This window comes from Onychomys torridus, chromosome 18, assembly GCF_903995425.1.
Source record: "Onychomys torridus chromosome 18, mOncTor1.1, whole genome shotgun sequence".
In the NCBI taxonomy this organism is placed as follows: domain Eukaryota; kingdom Metazoa; phylum Chordata; class Mammalia; order Rodentia; family Cricetidae; genus Onychomys; species Onychomys torridus.
Window position 1 is genome coordinate 13,585,588 of NC_050460.1, and position 14,989 is coordinate 13,600,576.

The window sequence follows — 14,989 nt, forward strand, 5'->3', positions numbered from 1 at the left end:
ATTTAATCATACATTTACCATTATATGTAAAATATGATGCTGATGGTTTAAGATTTTCAAGGTTCAGTCTTGGTATTATGGACCAGACTTTGAGAATAAATGTGTTATTACACTGGACACATGAGCCAAGTTATGGACATTGATATAAAAATATGGCAGAATTGTGTGGTAATGTACAGATTCGTCTCAGCACTTGAGACTCTGAGGCAAAGTTGTAAATTTGCAGGTAGACTGGGGTACATAGTGAAATCTTGTCTCAAAAAAAAAAAAAGAAAAACTTTTAAAGAATGAATAACAAACAAACATCCTATAATAGAGTAGGCAGAGCTTACAATATCAAATAAGGTTTAATAATGTCATAGTAGTGCCCTGTCATGGTTATAGCTGGGTGCTTTTGATGCTCTTGAAAGGACAAATGAGGAATTCCTTAATTTCTAGAATCTGGAGAGGACCTCTATGGATTAGAGTGTGACAGGAGAGGAGACGCTAATCGCCCAGAGCACTCATAGGTGCATGGTTCCAGGGTCTTCACTTAGGCACTTTGATTTATTCCTTATTGCACCAGCTGGCAGCAGGCTTCTTGAGTTGATTTTATTATCATTTTGATGATATGAATAGTGTGTCCTCCTTGTTCCACTGCTAGTAAATCTAGGAAATGGGTCTCATTACTTCCCCCATACTGTCTGTGTTACTCAGAACTCTAGGTACTAAACATTCAAATGCAGACCTTTTGTCCTCTTCTTTGTTTTCTAGACATGACCTTATTCCCATTATTGTTGTTCCTGGCTGCTGTAATGCCCCCATCCCTTCCTCAAGATGACTATGAGGTATGGGTAAGGTTTAGTATCTTCTCAGAACAATTTAGACAAATAAAAGACCAGAGTGTGGAGTAAGTCACTTTGATTCTCAGCAATACACACACACACACACACACACACACACACACACACACACACACACACACACACCAGGGTAGTTAAGGATATCTACTATGCAAACAATAATTATGTACATGAGCCAAGTATTTGTTATTTATAATATATTCTCATACTTAGCCAATCCCAGATGAAACTCAGTCACCTTCTTTAATGATGGAATGTGTAGTACCAGAAAAAATACTCTCCCCTTAGTTAGAAAGCTACTAAATGTTAGAAGCATTGGGCATTGCTATAGTCTTCATTCTCCTCTTTGGCCTCTGTATTGAAGACTACTAGAATTACTCAAGAGTATGGAGTGATAATATCTGGTTAAACCTATTTTGGAATATAAGTTATATGTCTTTTGTTCCCATAATCAAATTAGTAATATGGAGACAATTATCTAGGTGTTCTTTCAAGTTGTTTATCATCTTTCCACTCCATACTTTGCTCATCAGTATGTCTGTATGTAGGGCAGAGTTGTATGTCACGTAACTGTCTGAGTGTACAGTGGGAAGAAGCTTGTAATCTGAACTGTGGACAACTCCTCTAGCCCACTAAATCTTGTTGAACTTTTTAATTTTACTTTGTTTTGAATATCTTGTTCCAGTGTAAGAGCAAGGACAGATGTTTCAAGACTGTCTCATAGCCTCATGAAAAGACCTCTGGCTTCTTCTTTATGTGTCACAACCCAAGGCATAAGTAAGACCTTCAAGTAGATAAGGGTATCTTTCTCAAAGTGTGTGTGTGGGAATAGTACATTCAGGACTTTCCTGGATAAGCTTAGAAGCCGCATTCCTGGGAGAAGGCATAAATAATTCATAAGCAATTTTCCATCAACCCAATATCCTCAAGTTGTACAAATATTAAAAGTGCCCCAAGTATGTAACAGGTGGAGATGAAAACTAAAGGTGGCATGGTAGCCATCATGCGGCTCAGCTTTGCTGGATCTTTGTCGAGCAACTGTGCTGGCTTTATGACTTCTACCATTCCATTCAGCTATGACTATGCCATTAATGTACACTAACATGACTTTAATTTTATTTTCTTTCAGAATAAAAATTTTGAGGATTTGATAACCACTAAATTGTCAGTCCAAGAAGAGATTGTAAACAAGCACAACCAACTGAGAAGAATGGTATCTCCCCCTGGTAGTGACTTACTAAAGATGGTGAGGGCTCACAACAGGACAGTGCATTTGGAGAACTGTGTTTGGAGCATGAGGAGAGCATCTGGCTTCTGCTGTGTGCTCTAAGAGCATCTGCCTCTATTCTAGCTTCTCTTAAAAAATAAACAAATGTATTCATGGTTTTGTTTATGTGCATGTGCGTGGGTTTATGTCCATTATATCAGAGTTGGTTCTTTACTTCTATGTCTTTAGTTGTGCAATGATAAGAGGAGAATTTATTACATTTCTTTTATAACAGTGACTCATTGGTATTATGGAGCTACATCAATTATAGTGACTGAACTAAAATCAAATCTTTTGAGTTTAGTCTCCAGTGAAATGCCACTATGTTATTTTGGCTCACTCTTCTCTCTCCTAATCAGGGTCAGAACATTTCTCCTTTAAGGTCCAGTGACCTTTCATCTAAATAATCTACTCTCTGGATCCAGAAACAAGATCCTTGTGTCTCTTAAATTCATTTAATGAGGGACAAAATGAAGCTAGAACTAATGAGGCAACTTCTTACAGCTGTAAAATTGTCTTACTACATCAACACGTTTAGTGATATTTGCTCTACAGCAATTACTCAGTTTTTAAGGATTCCTATTGTGATTTCACTAAGTCATTAGATCATTAATGGTTTAGTATTTTTTGTGGCCTTGGGAAGACAGACAACTTGTATTGATTTGGTAGAGACGAGGCCATATACAAGTTGGAGTAACTTTGGACATAGGTTATGACACTAGTGAGAAGATCCTGAGGAAGGTAAAGGGACTCTAGAAGGCATGGGAAGTGGAAGGAACGAGAACATGTGTGACATCAAATGGAGGCTGTGGGTGAGAGGGCATGCATGGGAGGATGGGCAGGATCAGGAAGATGGGGGGAGGAAAATATGCAAAAATAAACTTATTTATAAGTGCCACCATGAATACTGATAATATACATGCTAACATAAAAATTTAGATACATACTATATTATATATTGATTATGATGAAATTCAGAAGGTGCCTACAGATATTTTATAATGATATCAGTCTGTGTGCTAAGATCATGTGACTCTGAGGTTTGAGTTATTCCGTGTGTATCTTCTTTTTTTTTCTCTTTAGCAATGGAGCAATGATGCCCGAGTGAATGCGCAGAGGTGGGCAAGCCAATGCACTTATGAACACAGTCCTCCAGAAGCCAGGACCACCAGTATGTAAACTCAATGTCACTTACCAATGAATGGAGAGTCATACAGGAAAGCCCATTTTCTCATACCGTGCTAACAAAATGTTGTAAATAAACACATATTTTTTACACTGCCTTTTTTAAATGTTAAATATCTGTGGGACAGAGATGGCTCTGAAAGGCTTCACTTTCTGCTTACTGAATGTTTTATATTTCACACAAACTGTCTTTCCTGATGCCAGATTTGTGCCTTGAAATCAGATTTACAAGTGAAACAAGGTATGGATCATCTCTTTCTTTGCTTTGAAGATTAGAAACTGATGTCTGGATGAAAATAATTACTAATTAAGGCTTTATAAAGGAAATTTGAAATTAGAATCTCCTTTTTTATTTTATTCTATTAAGGTTTTATTTATGTATATGTGTGTCTCTGTGTATTTATGCATGTGTGCATATATGTAAAAATGCTTCTAGAGGCCAGAAGGCACCAGACCCCCTGGATGTTACAGGTTACAGATTGTTGTTACTGTTTTGTTGCCAAAGATGGTGGTAAGCTACACTGTATGAACTTTAGGAGTTGTATTCAAGTCTGCTGAAATAGCAAGGTATACTCCTATATGCTCAGCCCATTATCTAGCACTCTGAAATTAGAATTTCTATCTTTAACCCAATTATTAATGATGTGGTTTGTTGTGTTTCCAAACTATATTTTTAATTATAAAAATATATTTAATTTGATCAACTAATTCTTCATTTTTCTCAAGAAATACCAAATATCTTGGCATTTACCTTTACTGCTTCAAATATTATTTTTGGTAGGGAGGAGACAGGTCTCACTGTATAGCCCAGGAAGGTCAAATTTCTGACCTTCCATTCTTAGCTTCCTAAGTACTGGAATTTTGTGTGAAAGCCACCTATGTGTGTACACTCAACTTTTCCTTCATTTTTTGTGAGATCAACTTTTGTATACTTTGAGTGCCTGAAAGGACATAGTATGTTAAATTAAAAATAATCTATGAAACAATATTTGCATAAGAAAGTGTAAAAATGACAACAATATTAATAAAAAGACCATGAGACAAAATAGTTCTTGAAATATTAAAAATGATCACCTTTGGCTCTATTTGAACCTAATAAATTAATAACCTCTTTTAAAGATTTGCTTTGTAGACATGTCTATTTTAATAATAAAATGAATAAAATTTATTTAAAAGGCTAAAATATTCAGTTATAGTTTAAAGTAATTTTTTATTTACAGAGCTTGATAAAAATAATAAGCTATTTTGAGGAGTTAAAAGATGCTTTTTTCCCATTCTCTGAAGAAAATTTGGCCCATAGAGTTTTAATTTTCTAGTTAAGACATGACTATCACATGAATTGTTAAATGGTCTTATTAGTAAAATACCTGGAGCCAGGTATTGGGGTGAAAGCTGAAAGATCAGCGAGCAAGCCAACCATGTCTTACATCTAGTAAATCCTCAGGCAAAGAGAGAACGACTTCCTGTATACTCATGACTGTATAACTTTCTGAGCCCTTCCATCTTACCTCTTCTCTCTACCCAGCTACATCACTTCTTCATCCTAATCTATTCTATCCCTTCCTATCTGTCTGTGTAGACTTCCAGACATCTATGGTCAACTAGTGATGGTCTTAAAGGTGTTTGCCACCAGGCCTGGCTCTGTTCCCAGTCTGACCTTCAACTCACAGGGATCTGGATAAATTTCTGCCTCCCGAATGCTAGGATTAAAGGCATGGGCTACCACTGCCTAGCCTCTATGTTTAACATAGTGGCTGACTTTTTCCTCTGATCTCCATGCAAGCTTTATTTATTAGAGCACACATAAAATATTACCACACATGACCTATAAACTTTGAAAATATAATCCCTTCTGTTTTGTTTGCTTTGTACTTACAGTTTTTAAAGAATGAGTGTAAAAAAAAGGCTTACACAGAACAATAATCCTAAGTATGTAAAATTGTTATAAAAATATCTAGCTACTCAGGAGAGACATGAATGGAGTTTGTCTTGGTCTTTTTTAAGACTGAAAATCCATATTTGGTACACATGAGGCACAGGCATGAACAAACATGCACACACACATATACATAGATGTGTACACAGATGTGAAGAATTTAATGTGTGGATGAATGTGTTTGAGGATAGAAGCTACTGAAGAAAAGAATTCTCTGTCTACTTAGTGCTAATGGTGTTTAGCATACACATGTTGAATTCCTATGGCTACTCTGCAGCTAAAGGTTCCTCAGTTCTGAATCATGTTTCTTATGCAATATTCAAAAGGAACTGTGAGTTGGGGATTTAGCTCAGTGGTAGAGTGCTTGCCTAGCCATTGCAAGACCCTGGGTTCGGTTAGCTCTGAAAAAAAAAGAAAGAAAATAAAAATGAACCAAATAAACAAAAGGAACTGTGAGCAATGACATTAAAAAGCAGGGATTTGTGTGTGTGTGCATGCGTGTGTGCGTGCATGCGTGTGTGTGTGTGTGTGTGTGTGTGTGTGTGGGAGTGTTTGTGTGTATTATTCTTTTTTCTTTATTGCTGTCTTTGTGAGTGTTCTGTCTTTTTCCTTAGACTTATTATGTGGTGAGAATATCTTCATGTCAAGTTACCCAGCATCATGGTCTCGTGCAATCCAAACCTGGTATGATGAAGCCAAAGACTTCAGGTTTCATTTAGGCCCGAAATCACCTAATGCATTAGTTGGACATTATACTCAGGTAAGAAAAATACTCTCTCTGTAAGTGCTAGGCAAGGAAATATTTTTAATTACTTGACTGATTTCAATAAAGAATTTCTGTGCAGAGAGTTTTTATTTTCTTCTTGAGACATTGTCTCACTATGTAGCTCAGACTGGCTTTAACTTCCTGTCTTCATATCACATTCTCCAAATTTCAACAAGTATAGAGAGAGTACACACCAACTGTACACCTTGGAGAAGATCTTGATGGTTAGTTGTAAATCAGTCTTGATGCTCATTGGCTATTTGAGTTGCCAGCTTTCAATGGTTTATCTATTCTTTATAAGGGAACATATTTTTTTTCTAACCATAATTTCTTTACTTGTGTCTCTAAACAAAGGTAATGGCCTATATTCTAAGGCACCTACCCAGATTTAACAGGGCTGTACATCTGTATGGCTCTTGTGTGAAAAGAGGAAAGGTATCTCCTGGAATTTTACTACCAGAAACCCTGACAGTTACCTTCCTGCTGGATCTAAAGGCCTGGGCCTTGAGTCCTTTCCTATCAAACAAATGACTCTTTTAGCAAGAATCATAAGATTGTGGCTCCATCCTGTCCACTGTCAAAGAGGGCCTTCCAAACCTAGGAAGAAGGTGAGGTGGGAATCCTGCTTGGCAGTGTAGAGAGAAGATCCAGTTATGGTACAGGAATGCAGCAGCTCCAAATCACTGGTCTGATCAGATCCTGCAGCCCGAGAGACTTAAGCTGAAACACCATTTCATGAGGGAACCAGGATATCCAAGGCCAGAGCTCCACACAAAAACACCTTACCAAGTACAACTTCTAGGAATTATGCTGAGTGTTGGCCTTCTGTCAGGTTGAACCAGCAAGGCTTGCAAGCCACTCATGATCCCTGCCCACACAGAAAAGAAGATACTCATAATCACAGCTTAGTATCAAACTGAAAAGTATCTTCTGTGATGCTGGGAAGAATTTCTGGTTCATCTTCAAAGGCCATGGCTCTCTGGACATAGGACACTTGTTTTTGCAAAGGCACTTCAGAGTAGTCACCAGGAGCATCTTGGTCAGTTTGACATCTAACCAGGATTGACCTGATATTGGGTTACTCTCTCTCTGTTTATGGGCACAAGCCTGTAGGAATGGAAGCAGTGGAATTCTACATCACACCAACATCCTCCTCGTGTCCAGAGATTCTTTGATGCCTTTCATTTTGACATGAAGCTCCTTGGCCTCAGCCCAGCTTTCTGCATCCTAATCATCTTGGAAACTGCTAAAGATGACAAAAAGGAGAAAACTTCTCTGAGATGGAGCTAAAGCTACTCTCTGCCTTTATAAACTCTGCTGGGTACTTCCTGAAAGTTTTGCCAGACTAGCTGACCAACAGCAGCCCCTTAGGGATGTTCTAACATCTGTAGTTGAGTCAATCACTTAACTAAGTCTATAAGACATATAGAAACAAAGTTACCAGTCCTGTTTTTAATTTTTTATTTATTATTCTGCATTATTTTCCTCTCTGACCTGTGCCCTGTCTTCTTCTCTGGGTGTATAGGTTGTTTGGAATTCATCTTTCCAAGTTGCATGTGGAGTTGCTAAGTGCTCTGGGGATTTATTGAAATTCATATATGTTTGTCACTATTGTCCTCCGTAAGTATCTACTTCCAAGTTCATTTTCAACAATGACAAATGCAACTTGACATTTTAAAATTGTCACAGTATAAAAACGAATTAAAGATATATTTTACACATGGAGAGGAAATAGAACCTTCTAAATATTTCCTAGAGTTGAAACTTATTTAACTAAATCTTTGAAATGTCCATCTCAACACTTCCATGAATCACACTTGGTCAGAAACATCTTTCTTATCTTTAAAAATGATTTCTCTTCCCTCCTCCATTGCTGTTTTCTAGACTAATGGTGACCTCATATTGTCAGTTCATGCTATCTTTGTAGGCTACAAAGCAAACTTTTAATAGTAGACCACAAGTGAATGTAAATGAATGACACGTTAGTGACTGTGGGGCTTCTAATTAATTGATCCTAACCCTGATTATATAGGTTGTTGTAGCTGTTTTTAAATGTAATTTTTGAGATGTGGTAGTGGTTCACACCTTTAGTCCTAGGACTTGGGAGGCAGAAACAGGCAATCTCTGTGAATTTGGGTCTAGCCAAGGCAACGCAGAGAAGCATTGTCTCAAACCCCCCCCCAAAAAAAAAAGTTTGTTTTATTTTTTGTGAATTTCATATAGAAGTACTGAATTTCCTTCATTTCCACACTTCCCTCTACCTGATACCTTCCTACCTCACACATCCTTGCAAATTCATGATCTCAGCTTTCTTATTGTACATGCACAAAGCCACACATGGACAAAATAGATGCAGATGTAATTAAAGTATTTTTAAATACAAATTAAGTTAACAGATTATGAAAATACATTCTTTATTCTCATGGGAATTTTTTTAAGAGCTCAAACATGGCATAGAAGGAAAGTGAATTTCCTTTCAGAAATTTTTAGTAAATTCTTAGGAGAAAGAGTTAAGATTTTGGTTTTCTTAACTATTTAAAATGTATTAAGGACCTCTCAAAGAGCCTGTGAAGTTAAGACTTAGTAAACTCTTACAGGTATAAGGTAGCAACACAGGGCTGTAAGCTGACTCATTGCTGTAGAATTTTTGGTGTTTTTTTCAGAGATCGAAGATTGGTCCCCAACAACCACATCAAGTAGGTCATATCTAATTTTTAACTTTAGGACTAAGGACCTTTTCTGGCCTTTGTGAGTATGTGACTGTTCACATGCATAAATAAAGCAACAAAAACTAAGCTTGGAAAAATAGCAACCAGGCTAGTCATTTTTACATTTTTGGAGAAAGATAAAACTATTGGTTATATTCTCCTTCTAATACTATGAGAGTTACTCTGTAGGAAGGAGATTTCCAGGTCAATTACAGCTCATTTTCTCCAACCCCTGTGTCTGAAGTTGGTAATGTTTTTAACAATAGGCTCTTATCTTTGAGTTCAGGGAGGCAACCAAGGGTGATAACAAAAATTTATATTGCCCTGGATAAGGAGCTATGGGTAATCTATCGGTGTTAAGAAAGGATCAGTTTCTTCAGGGAGGAGACTCCTGATAGGTTATCCAGTCCCAGGCTGTCAACCCTAAACACTTGTGGAGACCTAACTCATCAAATCCCCTGGAACTCGAGATACAGACAGTTGCAAGCCACCTGAAGTGGATGCTGGGAACCAAACCCATGTATTCTAAAAGAGGAATATGTCCTCTTAAGTGCTGAGACATCTCTCCAGTTCTATTATTCTTTTAATACAAGAAACTTATACAACATGGGGTTGAGGGACTTCAAATCAAGTCTTTTAAATGATTCATGTCTAATCTGTTTTGGGTTGAACAGTAGGATCCTCAAAGAATATTCAAGCATGTTTCTGTTGGCATTCAGTAATACAGAGAAGGAAGCCACTGGACTCCATCCAGCTGCCTGGTCCAGTAGGAATCTGGAGCCTGGCACCTAGAAGTGTCAGAGGAGTAATGAAGAGGAGCAAGTGACAGATCTTGTACAACACTTTCTGACTTTTTCATTCTTAACATTGCTCATACACCTAGAGCTGTGTTCTGCATATAAAGGAGTGGTTCTGCTGCAAGCCCTTGGGCATTGCACACACACCCCTGCCACCCTTTGCTAATTTCCTATGTTGGTTAGGGTAGCGACGCCCCTACTGAGGTACATGCTTGGCACTTTCAGAGTACTGCACCCTTCAGATAGTTTATATAAAGACTTTTTCTCATTAATATTCTCATTTTGGTAAGCATAGAAGTCTCAAACCCACATGCTACCTTCAGAAAACCTCAAATGTTCCTAAACATTGTCTTTCACAATTATACACTTAAATACCTGAAACTCAATACATCATCAATGGGACCTCCTCTACACTATAGGAATCACACCATATACCTGTATCTAATTTTCTCTATAGGAAGTATCTTTTATTCCTAAGCAGCAATTCCTGTCTTAATTTTATTTCAGGTTTATCAAGAAATGATAAGAGTGTTTCAACTTTAAAACGTTTATAACCTTTAGACTCTTATTTACTCTATTTAAGTTGCTCAGGTTCTGAGATGATGGTTGAGGGAAAGAGGGAATGGATTAATTATCCCATTATTTCACATCTCTGTCTGAGTACTCTTAGAAAATGTTAGATTTCTGTATGGCATAGCTAAAGCTTTTAATAAAAATCCATGAAAATATATATATAGGTGATATATGCAAACATTAGAGTTTACAGAGAAAAATTAAAAGTATTTGATTTTTGCATTTCAATTTCAGTGGTAATATTGTAAGAAGGCAATACATCCCTTATACAATAGGACAACCATGTGCCCTTTGTTCTGATCACTGTGACGATGGACTATGCAGTAAGTTTTATTAACATACTAATATAATAATATAAAATGTCAATCTCTTTTAAAATTTAACAGCATGGCCTTATTTTCAAGAGACAAAAATGTGTTTAATATCATTTTTGGAATTACAGATTTTCCTTTGTTTAGGATGTAAGTACTTTTGACATTGAAAAACATGATACTTTATGTTGTCTAAGGAAACACTTAAAATCCATGCATACTTGTAACTATATTAGTATTATTGCTATTGGAGTCTACAGAAATATTCCTGTGGCTATAATTCACTAAAATTTAAAGTGAATTTTCTTATCCTCAATGACTTTAGGATCTTAAGGTTGGCATTTTAAGAAAAGAAAGCACTACAAATCTAAGTGGTTGAGACAGCAGTACACAGGTCAGCCCAGAGAACTAAGAAATGTACTACAGTTCTTCACCCACCAAGGAGCTTAGCACAGTAAATTCTCAAGCCCCTATAGAGCATCGTATGAAATTTGTATTACATTTTTATTTATTTGTGAATGGGTATTTGTGTCTCTCTGTGTATGCATAGGCACATGCATGTGTGAAATGGCTTCTGTGTGTGATTATGTGTTAGAGGTTATAGGACAACTTGTGTGAATTAGTTCTCTCCTTCCACGATAAAGGTATGAGAGATTGACCTCAAGTGGCTTCATGGCAAGCACTATTACCTTCATCCATCTCACTGGCATTAGATTGTTATTGGAATATCCTTCCATTTATTCATCAGTTACATGATTTTCTTTTAGCCATTTCAGTGCATTTTTGGAGTCTAAATCAAATCTATACAAATTATTAGTACTTTAAAAATGTTAGTATTTCATCACAGGAAGGGAGTGAAATGAATGTCATAGTATCTTGTTTTAGTATTATTATTAATATAAATACGAAAATAAATATAATCCCAATTGTCTAAGGGCACAGGAAGGAGCATCAGGAGTTCCAAACCAGTTTGAAATATTGATCTATCCTAGCAGTAACAAACAACAAATAGAAAGACTTAAACAGAAATAGAAAGAAAATTATCTTTATTTTTATTTTTGTAGTTTTTAAATTTACTTATTTGTGGTTTAGGCCATTTTCAGTTTTGAAATAGGGTCTCACTACATAACCAAAGCTCACCCAGAACTCATTATGTAGTCTAGTCTGATCCCAATCGTCTGTGGGTTCCTGCAATCACTTCCCAGGTGTTAATGGAAATTGTATCCTCCAAACAGCTCTTAGAAAAAGCATATTGAAAGAGCCAGCTATTTGATATAGATACAGAACTAGTTATTTTTGCATTACTACTGCAAAAGTTATGAAAATGGTTTGCAGAGAGAGAAGGTAGAATAAATTTTTTTTTTTTGCTAATTGTGTTGTTGAGAGCTGATAATATAGGCATGGACATGGACAGGTGTAAAGGGCAAAAAGGCCTTGTGCACACAGATAAGCACCAGGGAAGTCAGGAAAGTTAAACATATAGTTTATCTCTTCAGTGGAATGAGATACATATGTTTTTCTGGAATATCAGGAATTACATGGTTTTACACCCTGGAGATCCTTTGCTGTCTGATGAGACAGGGTCCACTGTATCTCCCAGAATTTGTTTTACTTATCCTAGACCCTCTATCTGTAAATCTTCAGCATTGCTTTTAGAACATAAAACCCATTTTTATGGGTGATGTCACTTGTGCTATTCAATCGCCTAAGTGACTTCTATGTTATCCGAGGGCCTGGCCAATCTTGCAGGGGTTACGTTTACTTCAGTCATCTTCACCAGGCCATGAATCCTGGGCACTATCTCTGAGTCAACAGTACTCATTCTTATGAAAGAAGCCACATATACTTTGTAAAGAATCTCAATGTAAACATGTCTTCAATTACTGTGTACTTGGGGCTGACTTAATTGTTATCAGAAAACTTTTTTTTCCCTAAAATTATGCTGGAATTAATCATGGCTAATGTAAAATGGTCTGGGCCAGACTCTAGAAGTTCTGGCCCAGCATTGTTACCATAAAATCAGGCTGACTTCATTCTTTTCTCTTCGTGGATCATATTTTTTTACTCCTGCTGGGTGTAAAGCCTGCAGAGAACCACCACACAAAGTGAAAGAGAACTAGCCATGTGCCTATAGTGGTGCTTCTCTGGAGGTGGAATTAGCAGAGGTATGTGATTGTATGGGCTAGACTCTAGCCTGGGCAACAAATAGGACTCTGTCTCAATAAACAGTACCACAAGCACAGGGCATAAAGAAGTTATTTTGAATGATTCAGTAATTATGAGTTTCCAGTTCTCTGAGACTGGGTGAGCTGAATGGAGGTTCATGAGCTGTCAATATACACCAAAGACATGACAAAGACTGTAGGGTGAATTTCAAATGAGTTTTCTTGAGTTTGTGGTCACTGCTGGACATTTGATTATAAATATCTGATAATCAGAACAAAATTCTCCACTACCTACTTTTCCAAGCTGCTGTTTTCATAAAATTAGGTCCTCTGGTACAAAAAAACAGAATCAAAGTCTAGGGCAATCATGGACAACAGAATATTCTGGAATGATTGAATGACCAGTATTTTTATATAAAGAGGCAGGCTGCTAGGCACAGTAGCTATATAACATATCAATGAAACTTGTTTTCTGAGAATATAGAGTTTAAATATTAACCATACTCAAGTTGAGAAAGTACTTGCATAATGACTGACATTTTAAATAGTGAGTTTTTTTTAGTATTTATCTTTATTTTATGTTTATAAATGTTGATATGCATGTATATATTTATGCACATACATGTTAACCCAGTGACCATGGAGGACAGGAGAGAGCATTGGGTCCCATGGAACTGTAGTTACAGGTGATATTAAGCTATGATGTTGATTCTGAAAATCAAAACCAGTTCTCTGCAAGAAGCGCAAGGACTCTTAATCACTGAGCCATCTTTCTAGTCTCTAGATAGTTTAGTTCGTCAAAGAACCACTGAAGTTAATTTTCTCAAGCCTTTCTTGAGTAAAGAAATACATTAATTCATATCAAAGACATGTGATAAAGCTCTAATTTAAAGGACATTCATTCATTTGCTCAATCCCCTTCTCCCAATTCATATGTTTTATTTTGTCACCGTTAATAGAGAAAATAATAACAAAGTAATGAATATCTTTGGTTCTTTTTTTCAGCAAATATGAATACTTGAATATTCAGTAAATGTGAATACAAAGATAATTTTTTAACTGTGCAGAACTGAAGGCTTCACTAACCTGTGACTATCCAATGGTTAAACAAGAGTGGAAAGCTACATGCAACTGTGAAGGCAAAATTCATTAAATTTCCAGTACAAATGAACAGGGCCATGTGAAGAAAGAGCATGTCCTATACTTTGGCTAGTCACATTCCACTAGAAAATTAGAGGTATAGATACATTGAAATTATTCCAAACAGTAAACATTCCTTTCTTCTGTATCGTTCTATTTAGTCAAAATAATTTACATCCAAAGATTTTAAAATACCATAATTAATAATACCTTTGGACCTTGACCTCTGAATTCTGTGACACATTTATGGAGTAGAGTCAAGACCAAGGTTATACACTGTCTTTATGACTAAGGTCACTGAAACTCCATCCTGAAAATAAGAATCGGGTTCCCAGAGCTCAATGCAGTAAAGGAACAGCATATACTTCCACTGTAACTGTCAGTCATCTTTCCTAGCTCTACCTAGCCACTGTATCTGAAAACAAATCCACATTAGCTTTCTTTGATTTTTTTCCCATCATTTTCTCTTCTTCACATGTGCCAGAATTAGTGGTTCAAATTCTAAACTTTAATTTACATTTTAGTTTTTGGGTTTTTCAAGACCTCATAAAAATTTAACTTAATGAATAGAATTTGCTTGTCCAGGTGATTGCATTGACCTTGATTGTTTTAAAATTTTAAATAAATCTTACTATTTGCATATTAATCCTCCCCTTGTATTTATTTGAATTTCTGATTTTGAGTTTGTTTATTCTAGTCTGGTATTACAATATTTATGATACAGTTACTTAATTTTTATTTACTTTAAGGTTCATAGCCTTCACAAGAGTTTGTGTTAATCAGTACACACTTCATTTAATAAGTAATAGTGCAGCCAAGTTTGATAAATATTCATGACCTTACCCTGGCAAGCCATATCCAACCTTCAGGCCTAGTCCAGATCATATATCCGCTATGCCCTCACACACTGGTGATTCCAATGGACCCTAGATCACCTGTATAATCTCAACTTTAAGACATATTATTTGCTGGGATAACACTGAGGCACCCTAGAATCTAACATGAGACATACAATCAATGAAAGAAATCCACATTGCCTGGTCTCATTGCTAAAACATGGTATGTACAGCCCAACAGTGTGATCATGTCCCACCAAATACACTACATTTACAGAAATATTTTACATTGAGAATGAACCCCAGGACACAAAATTTTTAAAACATCACAAAATTTTATCAACAAATTTCAAGAGTTTAAAGAAGACATACATAAACATCTGAAATAATGTAAAGAAAGTAGTGCTTGATGATGTGTCCAAATGATGGAGACAATTTAGAATTAGAAAACCATGTCCAGGAA

The 14,989-nt window shown here is 36.3% G+C and overlaps 1 protein-coding gene across 1 annotated transcript; it reads left to right on the plus strand.

Moving 5' to 3' along the window:
- The first annotated feature begins 755 nt into the window (after positions 1-755).
- Positions 756-13,623, plus strand: LOC118569337 (cysteine-rich secretory protein 1-like). Its single transcript, XM_036167093.1, has 7 exons — positions 756-827; positions 1,972-2,088; positions 3,193-3,280; positions 5,845-5,990; positions 7,522-7,616; positions 10,309-10,401; positions 13,581-13,623. The coding sequence occupies exons 1-7, from the start codon at positions 756-758 to the stop codon at positions 13,621-13,623; spliced, it is 654 nt and encodes a 217-aa protein (XP_036022986.1).
- Positions 13,624-14,989: the final 1,366 nt, after the last annotated feature.